This window comes from Eleginops maclovinus, chromosome 10 (assembly GCF_036324505.1).
Source record: "Eleginops maclovinus isolate JMC-PN-2008 ecotype Puerto Natales chromosome 10, JC_Emac_rtc_rv5, whole genome shotgun sequence".
NCBI classification, from domain to species: Eukaryota; Metazoa; Chordata; class Actinopteri; order Perciformes; family Eleginopidae; genus Eleginops; species Eleginops maclovinus.
Window position 1 is genome coordinate 7,089,251 of NC_086358.1, and position 25,817 is coordinate 7,115,067.

The following is a 25,817-nucleotide window of genomic DNA, read 5'->3' on the forward strand; positions in this document are numbered from 1 at the left end:
CCTGGTCTGTCTCTATCTGTATACCATCCCTTTACTTTGTTGCTCCAAACCTCACTTCCTTTCTTGATTCAAGTGCCCGGCAAGGCTGTAGCACGCCTTTAATTTGTGGCCACATTTCTGCAAAACTGGATTTTATAACCACCCAAAACAGACAGTCACAACACAGCACTACTTTCACAAGGACGTAGGTGAGTCGGTCTCTATATTTGACTAAACTGGGGTTGATTATTGTTCGTTTTCGTGTTTTAATCAGCTACACATGTGGGTAGGCCCTGTGCTCTCTAGCATTAGCTTAGCATCAACCCCGCGCCACGTTAGTGTTCGCCTTGGTTTAGTGGCTATAAATCAACGTTAGCTTAATAATTAGTGTACTACGGTATGTGTTTGCATTCCATTAGTTGTTAAACATGTGTAAGACATGTATTTGCAACTTACGTTTGTTTAGTTTTTCTAGGCGAATGCAACACAGCTGTCAAAGCTAGGTAGCTTAGCAAAGGTTGTCTTTGCATAGCACGTTATAGATGCCGGTTTCTGACTTTCTGAGATAAGTGGACTTTTGATGATTTCCCCGTAGTGAAACACAGGTGTTTAAGCAGAAACACATTTAGAATGAAGTACAGGATAGTACAGATAAGAGTTAACTCGAGCTAATTTTTTTTGTTTAAGTAATTGTTAGAAATAAGATATCACAACAACAAGGTAAAACGTTGAATTAACATACACATTCTTTATCCATGTCTGTAAAATGCCCATCGAGTTTATTCTTGAAAACGGCACCAATGCAAGAAACCGATAGTCAAACAAATATCTCTAAATTAATCTTTACGCCGACTTTGAGTGAACTGTGGTATCGCATCACAGTAACCACAGTTAGCACGTTAGCTTCTTATTAGCCAAGTGTTGCGTGTTGACAGCAAATAATAAATAGCTAGCCTTACAAAACTCCATACAGTTTGTTAATTCTCGTATCACACCAGCAACAAACTGAATTGATATGTCTAACACACAGTCTTATGCATCATTTTTTAACAGTTTTGCACCTGCCTGTATTTGGAAGCTCCTTCAAATTGAGTGACACCAATTGATTCAATTATTAGAAAGATTGTTATACTAGGCAGCTAATCATCTTATGTAGCACATCAGTATTGTCTTTTACACTCTGCCTCACATGATGACATTTTCTCCTCACAGATTGACATCTCCCTTCAGCAATGTCTCGTTTCTTTGCCACCGGGTCTGACAGCGAGTCAGAGGAGTCTTCATCTGCCGATGAGATCACCCCTAAGGCACCCGGAGGAAATTTCAAGCAGTCAGTAGTGCTTACAATTAATCCTATCATCAGGACCGAAATGCAACTTTTTGTGGTAATCTCACACATCAGTATTGCTTTCACAGGTCTTTGCTTATCAGTGATGACGAGGAGGACACTAAGAGAGTGGTGCGCAGCGCCAAAGACAAAAGGTTTGTGTGGGAACTCTTTCAGTGCCCTATGTAATAACTATGCAGATTTCCTTATTGACTATTATCATGAATATAACCATTCTTATATCTTAGGTTTGAGGAGTTGACCAACCTCATCAAAACGATCCGAAATGCTATGAAGATTCGTGACATGGCCAAATGTCTGGAAGACTTTGAGCAGTTATGTCGAGCCTTCCTCAAAAGCAAGACTATAGTGGACAAAGAGGGGGTTCCCCCTTTTTATATCCGTCTTCTGGCCGACCTGGAGGACTATCTGAATCAGGTCAGTAGCTCAAATCACGAGTCTGAAGATATCAACAATGTGTTTTGTTTTGCCTGCAGCAAACAAAGTGTTTTAACCTTTGTTGATGGAGTTAATGATCAATCTCCCAGTCCCCACTTTTCACTGTAATATAATGAATATTATTTTATTTTCAGCTTTGGGAGGACAAAGAGGGCAAGAAAAAGATGAACAAAAACAACGCAAAAGCCCTCAGTACACTGCGTCAGAAGATCCGCAAGTACAACAGAGACTACGAAACAGAAATAGCTTCATACAAGGAGGTACATTAAAAAACTTTGTCTCAGTGGTCCTGTGCTTTAAAAAAAAAAATCTAAAATGTTGCTGTTAGAATTGGGAGTTTCAAAATGTATGAAAGAATCTGTGTGAGATATAGTAATAAGGAGCATTAGCTTTTCTGAAATATAACACTATAGGTGCCAGTAGAGCTGCTCTGCTGTCACCAGATCAGACTGTAGCTCTGCCCAGTAATGGTTAAAAGCAATTTCTCAATGTCTTGTTTCTCCCTATTAGAACCCACAGGAGTCTGCTGATGAAGAGGAGGAGAAGGAGGCAGCCGATTCTGGTAAGCTTGCTGTTTAAGCAATTTAAATCAATAAAAATTACAAGTCAAATGAAGTTTCCAGGTCCAAAATGCATTTAATTTTTATTACCTCTGGAAGCGTCGTCCTCAAAAACCTCCTAAATTGTGTTTTTAGAAGGCTCCTCTTCTGATAGCGAGGAAGAGGGCGCGGAAGAGGTAATGTCGGCCAAGGACTTCTTAAAGAAAAAGACTGAGGTGACCCAAGATGCCAGCGCGTTCCTCAAGAAGGGATCCGGGGTAAGAGGCCATCATGAGACTGTACAACAGAGAGAAATATAAACCTCGATGAAAACACATCATGCTAATGTGCTGTGTTTCTCCAATATCAGGACGAATCCTCGTCTAGTGACGATGACGAAGATGAGGAATACTGGGGATCAGACACCGTCGACAGTGGCAGTGAGAGCTCAGATGATGGGGAGGAAAAGAATGCTTCAATCGCTGCAGTCTTCCTCAAAAAGTGAGTCTACCTCCCCGCAGCTTTTTGTTTTACAAAAAACGTATAAAATATATGCCAAACTGGACACGCATGCCACTGCTTTCCCTCTCACGATACCACGTTTACTCACCACCACGTCTCTTTCTGTCCTCAGGGAGGATAAGCCCAGCGAAAAGAAGCTTGGTAAGAAGAAGAAGCTCAAGAAGAAGGAGCGCATAGAGGAGGAGGCTGAGGAGGAGGGAGGAGAAGGGGGAGCCTGGCAGGAGGTGAAGGGAGGCGCCCCAATGGTCAAGGTAAAGAAGAGGTCTTTTCGGAATTCCTGCTTTCATCAACAAAACGTTTCAATATTTATGATATGTGTTTTATTCAATCTGCCAGGAAAAGCCCAAGATGTTTGCTAAAGGCACCGAGATCAACGTACCTGTGGTGGTGAAGAAGCTGAACGAGATCCTGCAAGCAAGAGGCAAAAAGGGCACGGACAGGTCGGTACATATTACCCTTGATGAAAAATGAATAGCCCCTAATACTTATCAAAACACAAATGTTGTTGTATTGTAATCTCTTACATAATCTCCGCTCCCCTTTTTTTTGCTCCCCCTGACAGGGCTGCCCAGATTGAACTGCTCCAAGCTCTGGTAAACATCGCCGCTGAGAATAATTTGGGCGAAGGTATCATGGTCAAGATTAAGTTCAACATCATTGCCTCCCTGTACGACTACAACCCCAACCTGGCCGCCTTCATGAAGGTAGGAGCACTTAATGTTTGCTTAATGTTACAATTGTTGTTTAAGTGTGTTTTTAGTGAGTGTTAAGCTGAAATACTCAGAATAATGAAGGTTTTTTTTATAAATGAATACCGTAGGACCATTAATATTTCCTATACTGTTGTTCGGATAAATCAGCAGAAACATCATGTTAGAATGAAGCAAAATGTGTTTCAAACTCGATCATTATACGTTTCCCTACAGCCTGATATGTGGAAGAAGTGCTTGGACTGTATCGATGAGCTGCTGGACATCCTGTTTGAACACAACGACATCTTCATCGGAGAGAACATCGCCGAGGACAGCGAGAGCCTGATCATCTCAGACCAGGTAGCCCATCTTCTGTTCCTCACATTTCTGATTTGTGTGGTTTATTGTATCACGTTCTCTGCATTATTCTAACAACTCGTGATCATTTTGGTTGTGTGTGTGTGGTGCTATAGAAAGGGGGGCATTGCAATACAAATAAATACGTGTTTCTTTGTTGTGTTTGTCAGCCATTCAGGGTGCGTGGATGCATCTTAACCCTGGTAGAGAGGATGGATGAAGAGTTCACCAAGATCATGCAGAACACTGATCCCCATTCCCAAGGTGAGCTCTGAATGAAACACTATCATTTTAAGTAAATCCTCGACTATTTAAACTTGAATTGAAACTTTTCCTAGTAGCTCATTGCTCTCCTCCTCTCTCTTCCCCCAGAATATGTTGACAATCTGAAGGACGAGGGTCACGTCTGTGGCATCATCGACCGGCTGCTCAACTACATGGAGACCAAGGGCAGCACTGAGGAGATCTGCCGCATCTACCTGCGCAGAATCATGCACACCTACTACAAGTTCGACTACAAGGCTCACCGCCGCAGCCTGGGCCTGCTGCCCGAGACCAAGGTGAGAAAAAAAAGGAAGCTATTTTTCTAACAGACATTACCATATCTTTAGTTTTTAATTGATGAGGGAATTAAATTTTTTAAATACCTAGGTGCTAAAAGAGTATTTTCTCAGCTGCAAAAAGCTATGTAGTTGTTTTCAAAACCCAGCCATCTCTGAATTTCTCGATGTCTGAGCGGAGTTGTGTTTCTGTCTGCGCTTCAGTCGGAGCAGGACCAGGAGGAGAGCGAGGGCGAGGACAGCGCTGTGATCATGGACCGTCTCTGCAAGTTCATCTACGCCAAGGACCGCACCGACCGCATCCGTACCTGCGCCATCCTCTGCCATATCTACCACCACGCTCTGCACTCCCGCTGGTACCAGGCCCGCGACCTGATGCTGATGAGCCACCTGCAGGACAACATCCAGCACGCCGACCCCCCCGTACAGGTGAGCAGTCTGGTTTTTTATTTAGGGTTCATTGCTGCTCTCCCGTGGAGCTTTGTGTCTAAAAATGTCTTTCCCTCGCTCGTGTAGATCCTGTACAACAGAACCATGGTGCAGCTTGGCATTTGCGCCTTTAGGCAGGGCATGATCAAAGACGCCCACAATGCTCTGCTGGACATCCAGTCCTCTGGCCGCGCCAAGGAGCTGCTGGGTCAGGGTCTGCTGATGAGGAACATGCAGGAGAGGAACGCAGAGCAGGAGAAGATCGAGAAGAGAAGACAAGTAAGTCGTATTATTACATAATTCATTTAATTAAAAAAAACTGTACAAATCTTAAAACTTTTGGACGAATTTCCATGAAATCTTCCTACAATTCATGGCCTACAGATGATCTTTCTCCTACTCACTTTTCCTCTAGTGCTCCAATGCCATGTCATGACGACATTATCATAACATCTCACCTCTCTCACAGGTGCCGTTCCACATGCACATCAACCTGGAGCTGCTGGAGTGTGTGTACCTGGTGTCCGCCATGCTGCTGGAGATCCCCTACATGGCCGCCCACGAGTTTGATGCCCGCCGCAGGATGATCAGCAAGCAGTTCCATCACCAGCTCAGGGTTGGAGAGAGACAGCCACTTCTGGGTATGGAACGCATCCTGCAGCATCTCTTTACACCACCACCATGTTCACCCCAAAGAGTATGACTGTAGCTCTGTTTGTCCTACAGGACCCCCCGAGAGCATGAGGGAGCACGTAGTGGCCGCCAGTAAGGCCATGAAGATGGGAGACTGGCGTACCTGCCACTCATTCATCATCAACGAGAAGATGAACAGCAAGGTGTGGGACCTGTTCCCCGAGACGCAGCGAGTCCGCGAGATGCTCGTCAGGTTAGCGAACACCTTTCTGTAATCTCGCCTCATCTGGCAATTCCATTATTCTTTAGGTACAAAGTCATTGTGCTGTCCTTCTTTGAAGAGAATTTTTTATGAATTTCCTTTTTGCCTTTCTTTTTTATAGGAAGATCCAAGAGGAGTCCCTGAGGACTTATCTGTTCACGTACAGCAGTGTGTACGACTCCATCAGGTGAGCCCAAGATGCTAGCACCAGTCACTAGCGAAGCACTGTTTGTGTTACCCCGTGTCCTCTGAAAAATAGCTACTTTTATTTCATTAATGATCATTTTTACTGTCTGTCCTGTAGCATGGGGACACTTTCTGAGATGTTTGAGTTGGAGATCCCCACAGTTCACAGCATCATCAGCAAGATGATCATCAACGAGGAGCTGATGGTAGGTTTCTGACTTCTCTTTCTCGCTTCCGTTTGAGTTTCATCTCCTTTTCATATTTGCATGTACGATACTTTTCTCAATGTTGTTCTCTAAACGTATCACTCCCTCTTGTTCAAAAAGGCGTCCCTGGACCAGCCCACACAGACGGTGGTGATGCACCGCACAGAGCCCACCTCCCTGCAGAACATGGCCCTGCAGCTGGCTGAGAAACTGGGCAGCTTGGTGGAGAACAACGAGCGCGTGTTTGACCTCAAGCAAGGTGTCTACGGAGGCTACTTCAACAGAGGTGAGTTTGGACAGCATGCTTGATTGTATGCATTATATATCATATTGTGTAGGTGTGTGTGTGCGTCGTTTAAATGCTTTCTTGGAAAAAATGATGACCGTTTTTTTTCTTTGCGTTACAGATCAGAAAGGTGGCTACCAACAGAACAAATCTTACAACAGAGGTAAGTGAAGCCACACTTTCCCCGGAAAGACAGTGGGCTGTTTACTCCTAACTGCCTTATCTACGCTGCTGAATGAGTTTCTCTGAATTTAATCAGTAACCAACAGTTGTTCTGAACGGCTACACCGGAAGTCAGAGGGAAAAGATCGTAGTGAGGGGGAGATGTGATGTTTTTAAAAATGTTCTCTCCTGGAAGGATTTCCTAGTATTGCACTTGAGTTTTTTCCAAGAATGGCTGCACATACAGTCAGAGCTCTAAAAAACAAAAGGAGAGAAACTTGGTGCAGCAGTTTATCTGAAGACCGCTACATACCATCTTTCCTCTGTCATAATTGAAAAAAGAATCCTGAGCTCGGTTGGAAAACATTGCTATCTGGGTTTTTAAATCCTGCAATTTGTATAACCATGTTTTCCTCTTTGCTTGTTTACAGATCAGAAAGGCGGTTACCAGCAGAACAGGGGAGGCTACAATCGCGGCGGTTACAGAAATCAGAACCATGGAAACTATCAGAACCATGGGAACCATGGAAACTATCAGAACCATGGAAACCGTGGGAACCATGAAAGTCATGGGAGCCATGGAAACCGTGGCAACCATGACAATCATGGGAGTTATGGGAACCATGGCAACCATGGGAGTTATGGAAATCATCAAAACCACTCCAACTACTGAGTGGGAACGATGTGGATTTCAGTCTCGACCCGAATTAGTCCTCATTCCATAACTATAACAACAAAATAGTTTCTGCTTTTCTCCACTTGACTCACAACTGCTTTCCTGAAACAGCTGGAAGTTATCAGTACAAGCCTTTCCCACTGCAAAGTACATAGTGTGGATTTTCAGTACTTTGGATAAATGTGAAGAGTTTTTAAGGTTATTATTGCTAAAAGAAGATGTATTATACAGGCCTTGCAGTGCGGCTGGTTTGTGGTAGTGCAGTCAGTCAACTAACTATTGTTCACTTCTACTTATTAAATAAACAATTATCAGAGTGATATGTTGTGTTTGGCATTTTCTTTTCAGTTATTAATTCAAATTCAATAAAAGAACAAATGAATGGTGGATACTTAAATCATTTTCACTTTTACTAGCACAGCCAGATGGGGGGTAAGGCCTTTGTGAATTTGCAGGTGAAGAAATCATGGGTTTCGTCATTAAAGTGGTCTTTCATAACCTGAAGGTCTGTCTGTTCTATCAGTATACAACTCTGGAATTACAGACAAATCCTTGATGTCAGAGTAATATAAACAAAATGTGAAAATGTATCATTTAAAACCATAAAAAAGCTATTGGTGTTTGCAGTGAGAATTATTCCATTGCTAGACATTTAACTTGCATGGTATGGCTCTTACCCCTCAAAGCTACTAATGCCCAGTTAAAAGGCTTTCGACAAAATGTGACCGTGTGAGGCATGTCAGTATTTATTATACGTTTGTCATCATACTTGGAAGCACTGCACTTGGTATTTTTCCCTGTTGTTTGTACCCTTCGTTAACTTCTGTCAAGCAGCTGTGAACTCGAATGAGTGATGCTTCTACGACGCAACGGGGTCTAAGTTTAAAGGTTGAATCCAGGCAAACATCAGTGAGACTTTGGCAAAGACTAACCAGGAGACGCCAGACTCGGTCACATCCACGTCCATATTCTCTTGTTAATAACTATTTGCTGCTCCAACATCATCATGCTCTTCAAAGCAGGAAACATACATTTCAAAAGATAGATTATCCAAGTATTCCATACATTTATGCCCTTTATTATTCAATCAATACCAGCATGTATTTGAAAACCGTTTCCATAAAACACTGTTGCACCTATAGTTCTCAGTTGTCATGAAGTCATTTTTTATTTTGCTATATGCTACATACATTTAAATCAAAACTATGTTACATATTTCAAATGTTATGCTTCACTTGCATTCATTTCATCAGCATAAAACCTCTATTACATCTCTAAGAACTCCAGATGTGTAAAGGTATATTATCTGTAGTGCTCCAATGTTGCTCCTGTTTTATCCAGTGTTTGAGTAGTAATGTCTCTTTGGTTTCCCCCTTTGTCCTATGTGCGGCCTCCCCTCAGAGTCAGCCTCCTGAAGAGCTCTTTCCTCAGCAGGTCCCTCTCTTTGCGGATTCCCTGCAACACGGTCTGATTCTCCTGAGCCCGACGCACCAGGTAGGGGAGTGTGTCATCCACAGAGCCATATGGCACTGACTTGTACACGGCATAACCTTCCTTTGCTGGCAGTAGAAGGAGAAAGAGAGTAATGAGTCAGAGCTTTTGTCCTGAAGGTCTGCATGTTTAGTTCCTCCAACAGAAATGTGTTGCCTTAATTGTTGGTTGAACCAAAAAACTGTATCCTTTGCAGAAAACTGAGCTCACCCAATGTGAGGGAGACGTGGTCGCACATGCCCAGCAGCTGCCCGAAACACACTGAGCCTCCATCATTGGCAATCCCCAACTCTTCCATCCTGAAGAAGAAATACACATTAGTAACATCATATGGTAAGAAGAAGTAATCAACCTGAGACCCAAGTAGTGTTTCTTAAATAAATATGAGGGGGTTTGAGACGATTAAAGGAATACTCCAACTATTTATCACTGCACTTTTTTTTGTGTAAATTCTCATGTCAGGGCACAAAGCAAGTGTGATTTTGACTTCATGTGGTCTAACCGTTTGGCGGCTCGCCTCACTGACTCCTCGTTGTGAGTGGCGACGATAATTCCATAGCTCTCTGGCTTCTTGGAAATCGCTTCCAGCATCACATCCAGCGAGCCGTTATAACTGCACAAACACAGGCAAACAGATTAAATGTAAAGGAGTACATTTCACTGTGTGTTGTCAATAAGGCCAAATTTACTCTGTGCAACATATACAATATTCTGCAGTTGAATTGATTTTAATCCAAGCTTTTAGGACTACTTGTGAACAATGACTGCTTCCTCTGATCCACCTGTCATTGGTGTCCTCCCAGCACTTGTGGACGGGGTCCGGACGGCCCTCCTTTCCTGCCAGCTTCCTCTCTTTGTCCATGTAGGCTCCTCGCACCAGCTTGATCCCCAGACAGAAACCCTCAGTCTCTGACAGACGCAGAGCTTCTAACAGGAGAGACCTGGACTCCTGAAACACAGAAAGAGGGATATTTGATTTATCTAAGAAAATACATACAAGCTAAAATGTTCTATTTTTTGACATTCAAGATGTTTGCCTTCAAATAACATTGATATGTGTTCCAAATCCAGGCGCCATCTTTGTTAAACTTCTTCATCATCGCCATGGTGACAAGAGAGAGGGCAGGGTTCATGTAGGTGTACTCTGCATCCACCAGGACTCGGACTTTGTTCACACTTGCCTGGAAAAAGGTAAAAACAAATTTGATTTAGATGCAAAGTAGTGATTCAAAGTTCAAAACACAATCAGTTTGATCACTGTTCCCATGTAAAGGTTTCCTTCACTTCAGTACCTCTGCTATTTGGTTGAGTCTCCGCAGGCCACAGAGGAAATGGGCAACGTCACTTTCATTTAAACCCGGGAAGTGGATTTGCTGAGAGAGGCAGAAAGGTCAGAGGTCATGTTATTTCACAGAAGCCCTGTATATGTACAGTATATGAACTGGAGAAAAAGAAAGACATGCAACAAACTGGATTATTTAGATTTACTGTGGGCATACCTCTCCATCCATAGCTCTTACAAGTAGATTCAGGTCGTATGGTTGTTGTGCGATGAGGGCTGTGAGTTTCACCTTTATCATAGCAGGACAGAGAAAGAGAAAATGTCTACGCGAATAGCTGTGGAAACATCAAACACTGAAATGTGTGCTCTTATCTTTTTTTCCCACGTATCTGAACTACATTCAGTTATCGTTTGGGGTTGAAAAACCTGGGAATATTCCAAATGGGTCTGCTTGTAACCAAAATGTACAACAAAGTCATTGGTTTAATCATTTTAAATGCTCCCTTTATGGATTTCTTGACAGATTTAGCATTTGAGAGTTTATTAAAAACATGTTTTTGGCATATTTGCATTTCATTTACAGTTAATACGTATGTTAGTAGTAGTGTGATGAAATATGTCCTGGCAAGTCATTTACTAAACACATTTTGAATGTTGATGGAGAGCGCTGCCTTACACACAGCTCCGGGCTGAGCAGGGCTGTGACTTTCAGCTGCATCATGGGGTCTCTGCTCCAGGCGTTGCTGTGGGATATTTGTACACATTCCAACATGGCCTCCATGTTATCGTCATATCTCTTCTCTCTGGTGGGGACAAATCACAACATAAGGCTATAATATACTTCAATTTCAAACATGCAATAACATTTTATATGTAAAACAGCAGAGTAGAAGAAATGTGTGTTTCCACTCGGGGTGAGGTTCAATGGACTACAAGAGATGCTTCCTTAATCAGTATCTAATTTGCCATTATAATAAAAATAATAATACCCTTTAATATCATCAACCCATGCACAGCATCCTCATCACATATTATAGACAGCAGCATTTTGTAAGGCACATACAATGACATAAGCAAACAACTTGATCAATGAGGCTTGCATTATGCTGCACAAGTAGGGTGAGAGTTTGTAAACAGATGCTTGGATATCGTTTTTCTTTTAAAAGCAACCCCATTTACTTTATACTTTGTGAATTTCTCAGTACTTGTATTCATTGTTTACAGTTTTTTCAAATATTCAAGGCAACCGTAATTACTATACCAAAACTCTTTTTGATGTTTGGTTATTTGATTGTTTTTTTCTATGTTTTTCGTTGGTGTGTTTTCTGTTTAGTCAAGCCCGAGCTCACTGAGTTATTAACAGATTGACGTACCCTGTGCTCTCTCCCAGATCCTCCTCGATGGGTACGGCCAGCATGGGCCTCAGTCCCAGCAGGCTCATCTTCTCCATGGACTGAGAGATCTCACTCTCATTCTCTCCTGCCACAAACTGGGCATACACGGTGGGACGCAGCATGTAGGAAAACGCCCTCTTCCCCAGCAAGCTACGTGCCACAGACATCAGCTAGGAGAGGAGAAGAGGAAGTAGAAAGAGGAGGTGAATGAGGGTGATGGAGAACAGGATGGGGATTAATGTAGTGACACAGAAGCAGTGAAGGAATGTCAGTAAGTAAATATACTTTTTTACTTGCTGTAGCTTTAAAAAATCATGTATTTTATCCAATAACTTTAATTCTGTGATATTGGTTGGACAAAAAAAGAATTTTCGTCGTGTCACTTATGATGGTATTTCTCACGCTGAAGTTAAGGATTTAAATACTTCCTCCACCACTGCAGAGAAGCACTTATTCAGTGTATTTCTCTATTTTATTAAGACAATGTACAGTGGACTATTATATAACACCACAGTAAGGAATCATAACAAGACAACACAGTCAGTGCCTTGACAAACTCACGTCTTACCTTCCCACTGTTGTTGACAAGCACAGGGAAGGAGCAGAGGCGGAAGATTCCCAGAGCTCGGAGCAGCTCTCCCAAACTCTTCACCCTGAAGGCACTCGGATCTTCGAAGGCCAGAGTCGCTGAGAGGCGGTCGGGCTGCTTGACAGACACCGTCATCCTGGAGGCCGTAGTACACAGTAGCCTCAGCGACAAGAGGTGAGGGAGTGAGGGACGCAAGCGAGAGCACATCATCATCCCTGGAAAAGTGAGTACGTTTATGCATTTTACTTTATCAGCTTTTAGGTGATTTAGTGCAGTGTGTTTATGTTGTTGTGTGTTATATATGTCATATGAAGTGTTTGAGGTTTTTTTGTGGGAGAAATAGAAGTATCACTAGTGTCAGAGAGACCTTATCAGAGCCTGAGTGTTCAGATCATTCAGTGAATGAACAGTAAATCATAGTTACATGTACAGAAACTTTCTTTAAACAAGCATAAAAAAAAGAGCTATCAAATCTAAAATTGACAACTAATTGCTGGTAAATAAGTCAATAGAAATACCTTACCTGCTTTTTCAAGAGTAACTTTTCGAAAGACCCTCCGTAAATTATGGAAAGTGAAGCAGGTGCCACAAAAAAAATCTTCATTTTTGGCTTACTCACGGGTTAATAAGTTACTAAATTTAGGTAGACATCAAGTTGACCCTTAGCATCAACACACAAGTGCTCCCTGAGTTTGACACATACACTGTATATGTTAAGGTTTGACAGCAGCCTAAAAACTCACTTTGTCATATGAAAAAATGTTTTACCAGGATTTGGATATTTTTGGTAGTTCTGGATTAAATGTGACTTTAAAGGGCAAGTATAGGCTGTGATTAGACATTAAATTGGTAGTTCAATCAAAAAAAGTGGATCAAGTTGAACCATTCAACTCCTAACATTTATATCTATACATTTTTGGTTCAAGCTTTTGTGAATGCACGTAGAAAATCACAACATTGAATTAAGGACTCTTTAAGAAATCCAATCAGAGAACTGGACACATAAATAACACTCGGACAGGTCAATTATATTGTGAGAGGAATTCAGATTTCACATATTTTTCCAAAAAGACACAACAAAGCAGCCAGGAGAGGAAATGATTAACTGCAGCCTGCTGTCACGTACACTTTCTCTGACCTGACAGAAAGCCCTCTAACTTCACACACACCTCAGTCAGATCTGTGCTATGCTAACACTGCTTACCAACCAGGCATGAAAATACATATAGTTGTCAGTTTTTTTAATTAATATTATCATTCTTATCAATAAAGGTTTGGGCACTTTTGGGATATTACGCAGAAATTTAAAGAGGTGCCAATTAATCAAAGCAATCTGTTAAAAAAGCAACAGCTGTTTTAGCAGTTAGCTGTTTTGCTAAAGATACAGTCTTCTAGCAGGTAAAAGAGGTAACTGGCTATTCATGTAGCCTACTTTGTTTCACCAAGTAAAAAAGTGACAGGTCTAAGGAAGGGCTCGAGATTGGTGATGACTAAAGACTTTGACAGTTGTTACACTAAAAAAAATACTAGCATTGCGTTAGCTACCTGGCTAGCTAGCTAAAATCAAAACACCATTTTTGCAATCACTTGTAGCAGGTTCAGTGTTTCAGTGGAAATAATAAAATCACAAAAGCTTTGAACGTGGGATATTTTTTATTATTCACACTGGAATGGATATTTGATAAGAAAATGTTCAACAGCTATTTACAAATTAAAATTTCATTTCTCAGCGGAATTTTGTGAACACACACACACGCACACACACAGTACATTAGGCTACTTGAACTAATGCTACACATTGCTAAACCCCCTAAAAGCGCCATTAACAAGTCGTAATCTTCTACTATATACTAAAACACAGCTCTTGTGCTCATATCCAGGTAGGACCCCTGGGGGTGGACGTGTCCATGCTGGTGTTGTCTGTACAGATGCCTGAACGGGATCGAGAGGGATGAGTGGGGGTCCTGACAGAGCCGGAGAGGGTAGGATGGAAAGGCAGGATAGAGGGACTGGGGAGGGTTTGAGGAGGGAAGATTGGAGGGGAGTGATGGATCCAGCTGTGGCAGAAGAGACGGGTGGTGCCGTACCATCTCCGGTCGATAGTGGGCAGCGGGATTGAATTGTGGGATGCCACTGATGTCAACTTGAGGGTACGAGGGGTTGGAGGGATTGGCCAGGTTTTGAGGATAGGCTGTTGGTGGCATTGAAGGAGCTGAAGAGACAGACTGCTGGAAAGAAGAGGGAACACCTAGGCATGAGGAAGGCTGGAAGGAAGGGTGGGGATGAGGGAGGGATGACGGATGAGTGAAAGAAGAGGGAGGGAAGGCAGCTTGGGTTTGGTGGCTAAGATTTTGGAAGTTAAAGGCATGATGGGAAGAGTTGGAAGACATGTTTGAAAATGACTGCATGTGGGGTGGGACAGAGGGGAAGGGGAAAGATGTACCATGAGTGGGAAGGGAGCATTGAAGACTGGGAGCTAGTGGGAGGTTGTAGTTGGGGAGAGGCTGAGCGGGAACTGGAGCAGGATTTGCAGGAAGATTATTTGGATAGATGAACACTGCTGAAGTTTGATCAATGGGAGAATTATTTCCACTTGTAATGGGTTCTCCCTGCAGAGGCTGGTCAGTGAGCAGAGAATGAGCTGATATTTGATCCTGCAGACCCGCCTGACAAGGTGGGGCAGGAAAGGAGGCATCTGCAGGTGTATGTGGGCTGATTGTCTCTGGCATGGTGTGATAGGAGGGGGACGAGGAAGAGAGGAGCGGCTGAGGTGAAGAGGAGTTAGAAGGAGGCGGTGTGGGGAAGGTGAAGGTGGTCTGCTGCAGCAAGGGAGTGTTGGAGGAGGAGCAGAGTGTAGGGGAGGAGGAGAGGATGGGGGTGTAGTCAATAGGCTGAGGATTGGATGTTTCTGAAGAGTCAGGAACAGGGAGGAAGGAGGAGGACTGAGGAAGAGGAGCTAAAGGGAAAGAGGGGTTGGCCTGAACAGCAGGGAAGTTGGAGGTGTAGGCCTGTGTTTCTGATCTGTAGAGGAGAAAAACGCAATTAGAAATTACAAGATTTGTTGCAAACTTTGAGAAAAGTTTTTCTTATTTTTTCTCAATTTAAAGACCAAACAATGAATCAACAATCTAGAAAGGAATCTGCATATTAAGTAATGATGGAAAGATTTACAAAAGACTCTGTACACCTACCCTTCAATCATATTCGCCACATCACTCCCCGGCATATCCTGCATCCCATTGGCCATGGAGATGCCGATATCGGACATCTGCGATGCCATGAATGCCTGGCCGAGATCTAGCGGCTGCTCCTGGACCAGTGAAGCTTGATAGGGGGCTTCCTCTGGTCTGAACCCACAGGAGGGGTTGGGCAGTGGGGGCAGAGAGGCCAGAGCGAGGGCCTGCAGGTCTGTGGCCGTGGTCATTTGCTGTGGCTGAAGCTCGGTAGAGTCGCATGGATCACAGTTCACTAAGAAAGGCAAAGAAAATGTGTCTTTTAGGATAAGGCAATCGAAGGTATTGTAAGTAGGAGATATATCAGAACAATATGCAAATTAATCATTAAAGGTGCTCACCTATATCCAAGGTTTCTGTCCCGTCACATATTTTGCGCTTCTGTCTTGCGTCTCTTTGTCTGCAGGGGGAAAAAATGAGTTTAGATCCTCAACATCATGTATGCAATGGTGTGATCTACGTTGCTATTTAATCTAAATTACTTTTTGCTGTTCATGCCGTCCTCTCGGAAGCCTTTAGCGAAGGGGTTGGAGTTGATCTTCAGCTCTGTGATCTAAAAACAACAAAGAAGAGAACAGTTGGTTTACATTCTCTGCACTGTTTTTGGCTCTTTGTTTCTTTTGCATTAAGTCTCTTATTTTGCTCTGAGGAATATTGCTGCCAAAGATATTAGTGCATAGAAATCATTCTTAATCTTTGACTGCATCTTTGCAATATTATCCCCTTTCATTTATATAAATGTAGTATAATGGTACCTTGTTGTTCTGGTAGGCAGTGACTGTGAGGAACTGGGTCTCAGGGAAAACGAAGGAGTGCTGCCCTCCGCCCCACCTCAGCACGTCTCTGGCTTCAATCACATGAATCCTGGGCTGGTAGCGATGCAGCGAGTGCAGGATAATCTGAAATTAAAAGAAAGGAAGATGACTCAAAACGCACCATAAAGACAAACCTACCATTAAAGATTGGGTGGTGTGTTTGTGTGTGTAGTACTTACGTGTCCCTGGGAGTCCAGTGTGTTGTTGGTGAGCTTGGCGTGGTGAAAGGAGATGGTGCGGCTCTGCCAGTGAGCACCTGTGGCAGGTGAGTCCGGGTGGATGAAAACCCGGTCCGGCAGCCTCGCCTCGGCCCCGCCAACAGCTTGCCAGGCTCCTCCCTGGAAGCGGTAGCGGGAGTTGTCCAATGGGACGATGTCCAGGAGGACGAGGTAGCGGAGAGATGGGTTCAGGCCCGAGAGCTTTAACCTCAGCCCAGGGAACATCCGTCTAAGAGAAGGAGGGACACAAAGATTTAGGGAACAGTCAGATTGGAGAATTTAATAGATTTTAGGATGAGTAGAAGTAGAGACAAAGATAGGGGTGAAAAATTGATGTTCTCTCACCTGCCCTTCTTGGTGATGATCATCTCTGTGCCAACTGTGGTGAACTGTTTCCATAGAGAGGCGTTCTCCAGCTCCATCTTCACTTCATCTTTTGGGGTTTTGGTGGTAGGGTCGTTGGGGGGAGGGGGTATCATCCTTTGGGGCAAGGCTTTGGCCGCCATGTCACAGCCAGCAGGAGGAAACATCGGCATGTGGGCTGCAGCCTGCCGGTCTGTGGGGGCACAAATCCAGGAAAAAGAACTTTAGTTGAATGGTTAACATTAAGCAAATACGTGTGCTATTTTTTGTCGTGTACCTTTAAGGTTCACCAGCTGTGCATTGAAAAGGACAAAAAGTCTGGGAAATTGAAATATGAAAGTTTGCAGAATACTGTTATATGACATTATTAATATAATATTAATTGCTTTCTCACCGTAATGTAACTTATTCCATTTGATTATGTGTTTATTACCTTTCTAACAAAGGTTTTAAAATGTGTTAAAGACTAGTATTAAAAAATGTACTGAGGAAGAAAAATAATGAATGTCTTATACATAGCAGTAATATATTCAGCTGTATCCTTGTGTAATCACCAACATTTAAAAACTGCAATTTAGAACTGATTACAATTACATTTGCTTTGTAATTTCAATGTGTGACATTATTATATGTAACTAGTCACCTAACAACACTTTTGTCAATTAAAAACAAGTTAGGCTACCAACAAACTAAATAAGTAGCCATCTGAAGCCAATTTATTCCAGGGCTAGTTGACCAAAAACAAACTAATTTGTCTTAGAGATGTTCCCTATTTCTTCAATGACACATATTTGAGTTGAGACTTGATGCTTCTGTGCCTGATTTAAGGCTAATGTACCAATTCAATGTCCAGTCTCTTTTTTTTTACACATGCATGCTCACACACACTCTTCCTCACCTCTGTAAAAGCAGTCTCCGATCCTCTGAGGTCCCAGAGTCAAACTGGGGTACATCTCCATGCTCAGCATCTTCCTCGTCTGTGTTTGTCTCTTTACTCGTCTTCTTCACCTGCTTCAAAGTAACATTTCCCCCTTTTCAATGGTATTGCTCTCTGTTTCCTTGAAAAGATTCTCAATCGATCAATCTTCTCTTGTGCTGGAAACCTCTTCTTAGATATGTTCTTTCGATCCGTTCCTATCCCTCTGCTTCCTTTGCTTCAAATGCCCACAGTGGTGTCTTGCTCTGTTAAATAGGTGTGTGGAGCTTCACACTTAAGGCCAAATGGCTCTTCTTCTGCCTCCCCGTCTCTCTCCACACTTCACCCTCATCTTCCCTTCTGTCCCTGTACCACAAACACAAACAACCCTGGTCATATAGAGAGGTGATTCGCAACATCTAGGGTTTACTTTAGTGTCTGGGGGAACATTTATGTGATCCGTGATTTTGCATGTCACTTGAGGTACGATAAATACCTGCACTCCAATTCTGAGTTATTTTTACTTTTTTGATTACTTTATAAATATTTTCCCCTAGATTTCAGATGCAAATATTGTGTTTTTTACTAAGTTACAACTATTTTGGAAAATACTTTTCAGAAAAGCATTTTACTTGAAAAAATCAGCAAATATAAAGGAAACAAATGTGGTTCAAATCAGCCCCACCTGAACCAGCATCTTTAAAATGTGGCTACCACGCTCATGTTATTACTTTTGAATAACAAATCATATACAGTGTCACTAAATTTTAAGTTGAAATCTTAAAGCCCATTTGGTTTTGCTATACATATATACAGGACTTTGACCTGAGTATATATGTTGTTGTTTTGCTTTAAAAGGAGATGAATAATTCCACCACTGCATGTCAACAACTGGCTCTGATAAATCTGTTATATACAAATGTTTTAATATATTCTTTAGTCATTAATTCAGCATTTAATACGAGGTACAGTACGTGTGTCTGTGTGATGTGAAAACAGACAACTGCAATTTGTAGTCTTACTTTTAAGTTTTTCTGTAATAATTCTTGGAAATGCTGCTTATTTAAAATGTCTCTTTCGCATACACATAAATCTGCTTGACTGCAGGCCCCCTGTGGCTGTTTGATGGCTTGATGACATGCTTCTTCCTCTCAGCAGTCTGCCTGTTAGGTCTTCTCAGCAGGGAGCCAGGCCTTGAATGAAGGTGGAAGAGAGTTTGGCCGACAGCTGCAATTTGGCCCCACCAAAAACAAGAGTGTGTAGAAGTTTATACAAAGATTTCAGGAAAGAGCACGGTATTACAGCTTTTTCTGGGAAAGCATTTCTTGGAATATTACAAAACTGTGTGCAAATTAATTGAAATGCAAAATATGCTGTCACATAACAGACAGACGCCCAATTTTCTTTTTCATATACTGGTCAATTTTCGAGACGTTTTCTTTCAGACTAGTACAAGGAAAACAACCTATATACACATTTAAGTGTTTATTATTCTACACTTTGACTATTTGTTTCTGTAGATATCTCATAAATTCACCAAACGTTGGCATGAGATCATCTTCATTTGCTTATTCATGTAAAACTTTTTAACTTACAATTTAAAATACAACAAATGTTTCAAGATGTAAGTAATCAACTGGTGAAGTATCCTCATGATAACTGTTAGTTTTTACCATATTCACCTGTAGTTTCTTAAAAAGTAGTGTTATAGACAAAATGTATTTCAAATTATGCAACAGAGTCTCTCTTTTGTAGGTGTTAATATTACTGATGCATTAACATTTCTGCAGCTTTGGCCAGTGAAAAGGGTTTTAATGCTAATACTTATAGTATTGGTGGTTTAACAACAATGTACACTGCAAGACCCAAAAAAAAGGTCACACACTACTGTTCGTTGGACCGCCTTTAGCTTTGATTACGGCACGCATTCGTTGTGGCATCGTTTCCACAAGCTTCTGCAATGTCACAACATTTATTTCTGTCTTGCATTCATTTTTCGCCAAGGTCTAGTATTGATGACGGGAGATTCAGACCACTGCGCAAAGTCTTCTCCAGCACATCCCAAAGATTCTCAATCGGGTTCAGGTCTGGACTCTGTGGGGGCCAATCCATGTGTGAGAATGATGTCTCATGCTCCCTGAACCACTCTTTCACAGTTTGAGCCCGATGGATCCTGGCATTGTCATCTTGGAACATGCCCGTGCCATCAGGGAAGAAAGAATCCATCGATGGAATAACCTGGCCCTTCAGTATATTCAGGTATTCAGCTGACCTCATCCTTTGGGCACATAACGTTGCTGAACCTAGACCAGACCAACTGCAGCAACCCCAGATCATAGCACTGCCCCCACAGGCTTGTGACCTGTATATCATAACTCATATGTTGTATGTAAAAGGGAGAAGAAAGGAAATCCAAATAAAATGTAATTGAATGGAAGAATATTTTAGAAGTAAAATAACAAAAAAAACCTGTTGTTAGAGTAGGGTTCGATATGTCTCCAGCAAAAAGAAGCTGGGCTGTTTTTACCTGCAGAAACCTTAAAGAAACAGTTATCTTCCCAAGAGACTTGATTATGCAAGAACTGACAGAGGTTGTCTGAGACTTTTTGTCGAACTCTACGAACAGATCATAGAGGCTCCTGAATAACTTGGAAAAGGAAGAAGAAAAATGCTTTGAGGAGCAAATCTACCTGCTCATAGACAGCTATAAAGAGAGACAGCTGGGGACCGTTTCCAGGAGTGAAGTATAAATGTTGTTCTAGTTGTTGTTTTCCCTCTCCATTTGTGTCTGTGTGTGTGTCGGAGGGGATAAAAGCTATAGTGAGGAAGTGGAGGTGTGAACGCCACACTGAGAGAAAGGTCATTACCTTGATGAGGGCAGCGAGGTGTGTGTGACGTCTCTTAATGTTTTTACGAACTAACAGGTGTGTCAGCCACCAGATTCTGTTACAAGCCATGATGAGGATTGTTACTTGTTTTGTTTTCTTACCATTACTGGAGTGGGGGTTAGGTGGTATGTGGTGTTGAGAGTGCATTAAGGATTACCATAGGCCTGCTCTGACATGTATGTGCTAAGTGGTTTGATATCCACCTTTGTTTGCTCACTGAGGCCTAAAGGTCAGGTTACCGGGGAAAGAGAGGACACCATCAAAGGCATTTGTTTTTCAATTTTCATAGCTGGCTCAGATGGGTACAGATGTTCCTGCTGTTCGAACACTTCCTTCATGACAGGGGGTTGTCTGATTTCCTCGAGCATGTTTACGATGGAGCAACAAGCATTTTAATCTGACGAGGATTACTGTCACTGTGATGCAGACACTGTTGCTTTTAGGGGAAGTCTGTGGTCGTCTCTCCACAAAAAGACAGGGATTTTTGATGTCACAGATTATTGGGATTGAAACACACTGTTTTGAACACAAATAAATCCTCTGCATGCATAAAACAGGTTTCCAGGTCAGACGCTTCATCTGCAGTCAATTTTTGTTATCAACAAGAACCAGTAATACATAACATGTACGATAGGAAGCACGTTTCAGACATGAGTCACAGAAAAAATGTATTACTCTTAAAATAACTTTTATTATGCTTTACTTAAGAGTTTGTTTGGAAAATGTATTTTTAATGCAATAATTTCACACGCATCACATTAGCAAGTGCAGATGGTGCTAGGGCTGCAAAAATAATTGAAATGTTATCACAATATGGACTAGTTCTCTATTTAAATCGTTGCACTATATTTGGTAAAGGCAATATATGTGAGAATATTCTAAATAAAGTTTTTTTTTTTATAATAAAACAATCGTTTTGGTACAGATCCTTCTTAAAATAACACAGTATTATCATGGTATCATATCAATAATGCAGCCCTAGAAGGTGATTTGGTAATATTGTTTATTTTCATTTCCAATCCAAACAGTGAAAATACATCCGACAGACAACAAGTGTAGCTCCAAGTCGGTCAGACCACCTCCAGAGGGTCTCTGTCCGCCTTCGACACAGCCACGGTCACACTGTCAGGAAGACGCACAGCCAGCCTCTCCCTGAACACCGCCAGGAAACCCCGCTCACTGTTGCTATGGTCACTGAGGATAACGTTAGTCCCCATCGCCACGGCGTCCAGCACCTCATGATGGGACATCTCACCTGAACAAGGGTATGATAATTACATCAGCAGGCGTAATCAAGCTAACACATTGAAAGTCAAACCAATCGGTTGAATACCATTTTTGTATGACATTGAAATTGTATTTTTATTTAAATGTCTACCTGTGATGTAGATGTCTGCCTTGACTCCGCCCAGTACTGAAGCACCAGATCCAGCACACACAGCGACAGTACGCACAGAGGACTCTGAAACACAACAGAACGCAATTCAAGGACACGCAACAAAAACATCTAGGTTTAATATCAAAATAGCTGTCTTCTTCTGCTTTCCTCTGCAATTTAGTGCCTATGAGAGTTGTTTAAATACTTTTTTAATAGGTGTTTTAATTACCTCTAAAGCACATTTAGGGATTTATTTGTATATAGCCAAGTCCAGGCTGACATCTCTGGCAGAACTTATTATGTGACTCAAAATTCAGGCTTAAGACTTAAAAAGAGGTATTTACCTAGCGTCTGTCCCGATCCCAGAGCCAAACGGAGGTGACTCAAACCAAGGTGCGACTTCATTTTCTGGATGGCTGCTGAAACGGTCACTGGCTGATCCAAAACACTAATTCGTCCTTGGCCGTGGCCCGGTAGAGGAGGCTGCAGGGGGTGTGAAGTGAACAAGAAAACATTTTTTATATCACCCTTCTATATAAGTATCGACAGCTGTTTTGTGAAAAATAATACAGATAGAGCTTTGTTTCCATGCTGAAGTAGTCTTTTTTCTGTCTCGCTGTATTTCCTTGGTTTATCGTGTGTGTGTTCTGTACCTTTTCTAACTTGAGGATGCTGAAGGACAGGCTGGTAGCATTGTGTCGTAACAGAGCCTGGACACTGGGGGTCAGCGCTGAGTCACTGCAGGTCACGCTCACATGGATCCAGCTGTTGTCTGGTCTGTAATAGTCAGGGCAAACCAACTGTTATTCATTAAAAGGACTTACTGGTTTTGGATGTTTAAACCTATTACCTTCAAATAAATGTTATACCTTAAATTGCCACTGACCAAATTCTGATCAACATAAGCTTCTGTTCTTTTTAGTATTTTTGAAAGTCCCAATCAGCCGGACAAACGCAATCAGCCAGAGTGCTTCATTTATAGCCTTTACTTTGATGTAGACGTTATGTAACCAGCTTTTGGTAAAGGCGCTGGGTGTGTGTTGGAAAAGATAAATAGGTAGATCTTGCGTAGCCATAAGAGCTTTTATCATATGAAGTACAAAAATACTCCTTTGTATTTTTGGAGTACACAATCTGCTTCCTGTTTACAAAGGAAGGCCCATTGTAAATGAATGATTATATGTGATGCTTTTTTTCATCGTGTAACTATGTATATTGATACATTTTGAAATGGTGCTTTTGTTTATTTGTTCACTGTGTGAACCATGTGAGAAAAAAGATATACAACTGTTCATTTAGTGGTGAAGTACTCCTTTGAAGTGAGATTATGAGGTGCCTACTTATACACTTTTCTTTGGTCAATGCAAACATGTACAGGACCTGCCGGCTGACTGCTGTAGTGTTGTGTCACTGTCACAAGCCTTCAGTTCCTCCATCACAGCGTTTAGTTCCTCTGTGCTCTTGACTGTGAACTCCAGTTTGTGGGTGTGGGAAGCGGCGGCGTGGGCCTGACTCAGCACGGACACCTGGCCGCTACCTGAGAGGCAAAGATAGCGGAATAAGACACTCAGGGTGACAAGATGGAGAACACTTGGACAGAATAGTGTAAGGTTTCACAACATTTTAGCCTATTGCTTCATTAAATATGAAAGTGTGACACACTCTCCACTCACAGTGACATCTTACCAATTCCCCCCGCCAGCCAGTCGTTCACTCCTCCTTTAACGCAGTCCCATGAAGTGTGAGGTGAGAAGATCGCCATCCTGGACTCCACAGCCCGGATGGCCAGTCGCTGCTTCCAATCTTTCTGAACCAGACGCTTGATAGACCGAAACAACGGGGGGTGATATGAGATGATGAGGTCACAGCTCATGGCCTCAGCCTCGTCCATGACAGCTTCTGTGAGGTCGTTGGTCAGCAGGATTGTTTTAACAGGCCTGGGTTTGCTTGGCTCCACCAGCAGACCGACATTGTCCCAAGACTCAGCCAGAGACAGAGGAGCAAGCTGTTCCAACACCTGCAGGACCTCTTTCAGCTCCATCAGACCTGGAGAGGGAGCAGGAACAGAGAGGAAGCGGGTGGGAGGGAAGTGAGGAGATAAGGGGGGGACTGAAGTGTGTTGGCTTTTAAAGAAGCTGTGACTGTGAGTTGGTGGAGGGAGAGTTGAAAGTGGGGAGGTCCTGGTACAAAGTCTTTTATAGGTGAGTGACAAAAATCTCCAAGAAGGGCTTCTACATCCAGTCAACATCAGTGGAGACCTGTGTGGACAGAAAATAAATACTATAAGTCTTAGCTTAGAAAGAGTTTAGTTAGCAACAGTTATAATGCTAGCCCAATATATAAAATAATTACGTAGTGTATGAAGATTTCTTGGCATGCAACCCAACATTTAGGTTTTTTTTATATATGAATAAAGTGCAGTGCCGCTACTTCAAACCTTATTTATGGGTCTAACATGACATATGTGAGTGGCACTGACTGCTGGGGAAGCATGCAGCTATCAGCAGGGCTAGCTGGTAAGCTAACATTAGCAACCAACACACACTCAATCCACACCACTATAAGTAAAAACACACTATAAACATATCATTGTGTATATGGGTGAACTTATCGTACTTTAGCTTGCCTTTCACTCTATCTTCAGGAGACTAGTAGCGCTCTGTCGTTGCTGGACACATTTCTCCAGAAGTGACAGAGAGCAAAGCAGAATGTCCCTGCACGGCTTCCGTTTATTAAAGCGACGAGTGTGTTTTAAGAGGAGCGAAATATTTAATTGCAGAACTGCTGGTGGAAACACGATTTAAATGGCTCTTTTCCACTTATGTCACAGTGTAAGCAATATTTCACTTTATGATGGATAAATGATGTTGAATTCAAATTAATAGAAATTGTGCTATTATTCTGCACCATCTGGCTAAATGTACATTTGCACATCTAGCTCTGGCTCAGGAACTCCACTGGCTTTCACCTAATAATGTCACTCAAAGAGACACAAGAGACTCAAAATGACAACATAAAAGTTCAGTCCTCACAGACAAGAACACCACTTTGATATAATGCAAAATAACTGCAAAGACACATACTCACAGAGATGTGTAATGATAAAAAGTGAGACTAAATAGCTGTAACATGTGTTTGTCTTTCTGCTTTTTAGGAAAGATGCTTCAGTGTATCTCAGTTCCTATGGTCCCATTGTTTTATAATCCACACTTGCATGAATGATAAAGATACTTCCAACCATAGCAACCAGTATATTTGTCAACCATACCAACTTTTATTGTAGCGATTGATGTTACTTTTTTCAAACATCTTTTGTAAAATGGGTTTGCATTTTCGTATATAAATATGTTCAGAGGGATTTATATTATTTGCAGATTGCGTTTGATCAAGTTTAAACAGGGGTATTAGGCTACACGGTGGTGTAGAATAATAGTTGTGCTTCAAGAGAGATTGATTTATCTACTTCGGTACAGAGGAACAGTAGCCTATGCTTCTTTATTCGTTCACAAATAAATAGGTGGAAAAAAGCAGTTTCCAAATGGTGAAGTAGCAGAGAGTAGGGATTGACCTAAGGGTATAAGCTTTGGAGCCCTGACTATTATTAAAGAAAACATTTTCAATTTTGTAAATAATGAGAGGATGGCTTGAATCTCATTGAGCCGAATCAACTCGCTGAACTCTTTATGGTAATTGGGTCAGTAATGCACACAAACACACAAAATGTCCCAAAACCCACAACAAATCAGTCGGTCACATTTCTATCCTTAACAATTATAAAAAGTTTATAATTTTGTGTATAGACTTCACACAATTTCACTTGAAAATCTTGTTTTTCAAATTTAAGTTCAGCTCAGTAAACATGTTAAAGCAGAAAAGTTTATCTGCTGGTATGATGTAACACTGATCATATGTAATGTTTTCAGATTAATGCAAACAGGATAAAACGAGATGGTTTTGATAAGCTGTATGAACTTT

General features: G+C 42.0%; 4 protein-coding genes and 1 long non-coding RNA gene across 9 annotated transcripts; 2 read left to right on the top strand and 3 right to left on the bottom strand.

Moving 5' to 3' along the window:
* Nucleotides 1-51: 51 nt before the first annotated feature.
* Nucleotides 52-7,595, top strand: eif3c (eukaryotic translation initiation factor 3, subunit C). Its single transcript, XM_063892832.1, has 23 exons — nt 52-188; nt 1,192-1,309; nt 1,396-1,461; nt 1,555-1,744; nt 1,900-2,025; nt 2,276-2,327; nt 2,461-2,582; nt 2,675-2,805; nt 2,939-3,077; nt 3,163-3,266; nt 3,389-3,530; nt 3,753-3,878; nt 4,046-4,139; nt 4,248-4,435; nt 4,640-4,864; nt 4,952-5,143; nt 5,334-5,505; nt 5,591-5,750; nt 5,881-5,946; nt 6,064-6,151; nt 6,272-6,437; nt 6,559-6,600; nt 7,031-7,595. Exons 2-23 carry the CDS (start codon nt 1,212-1,214, stop codon nt 7,270-7,272), a joined length of 2,931 nt encoding a protein of 976 aa, XP_063748902.1. The 5' UTR covers nt 52-188; nt 1,192-1,211; the 3' UTR covers nt 7,273-7,595.
* A 742-nt stretch (nt 7,596-8,337) lies between these two features.
* Nucleotides 8,338-12,642, bottom strand: prodh2 (proline dehydrogenase 2). Its single transcript, XM_063892836.1, has 11 exons — nt 12,555-12,642; nt 12,011-12,246; nt 11,422-11,612; nt 10,725-10,851; nt 10,266-10,337; nt 10,059-10,139; nt 9,804-9,947; nt 9,549-9,715; nt 9,269-9,379; nt 8,977-9,065; nt 8,338-8,834 (listed from the first exon to the last, which is right to left on the bottom strand). The coding sequence occupies exons 2-11, from the start codon at nt 12,242-12,244 to the stop codon at nt 8,656-8,658; spliced, it is 1,395 nt and encodes a 464-aa protein (XP_063748906.1). The 5' UTR covers nt 12,245-12,246; nt 12,555-12,642; the 3' UTR covers nt 8,338-8,655.
* LOC134870600 (uncharacterized) lies at nt 12,032-23,353 on the top strand. Of its 3 annotated transcripts, none has more exons than XR_010166585.1 (5): nt 12,032-12,258; nt 13,912-14,013; nt 19,581-19,835; nt 21,493-21,729; nt 21,854-23,353. It is a non-coding gene; the product is annotated as an uncharacterized LOC134870600 (long non-coding RNA). The 3 variants fall into 3 exon arrangements; XR_010166584.1 differs by having other exon boundaries at nt 12,048-12,254; XR_010166586.1 differs by lacking the exon at nt 19,581-19,835 and having other exon boundaries at nt 12,048-12,254.
* On the bottom strand, nt 13,882-17,628 carry tbx6 (T-box transcription factor 6). Its single transcript, XM_063892835.1, has 8 exons — nt 17,559-17,628; nt 16,643-16,853; nt 16,259-16,526; nt 16,020-16,163; nt 15,747-15,817; nt 15,606-15,664; nt 15,223-15,499; nt 13,882-15,052 (listed from the first exon to the last, which is right to left on the bottom strand). The coding sequence occupies exons 1-8, from the start codon at nt 17,626-17,628 to the stop codon at nt 13,882-13,884; spliced, it is 2,271 nt and encodes a 756-aa protein (XP_063748905.1).
* On the bottom strand, nt 21,136-24,572 carry nif3l1 (NIF3 NGG1 interacting factor 3-like 1 (S. cerevisiae)). Of its 3 annotated transcripts, none has more exons than XM_063892838.1 (7): nt 24,469-24,572; nt 23,529-24,100; nt 23,223-23,379; nt 22,496-22,619; nt 22,187-22,325; nt 21,843-21,926; nt 21,136-21,719 (listed from the first exon to the last, which is right to left on the bottom strand). In XM_063892838.1, exons 2-7 carry the CDS (start codon nt 24,088-24,090, stop codon nt 21,535-21,537), a joined length of 1,251 nt encoding a protein of 416 aa, XP_063748908.1. In that variant the 5' UTR covers nt 24,091-24,100; nt 24,469-24,572; the 3' UTR covers nt 21,136-21,534. The 3 variants fall into 3 exon arrangements, with proteins under 3 accessions (XP_063748908.1, XP_063748907.1, XP_063748910.1); XM_063892837.1 differs by having other exon boundaries at nt 24,459-24,572; XM_063892840.1 differs by having other exon boundaries at nt 23,529-23,888; nt 24,459-24,563.
* Nucleotides 24,573-25,817: the final 1,245 nt, after the last annotated feature.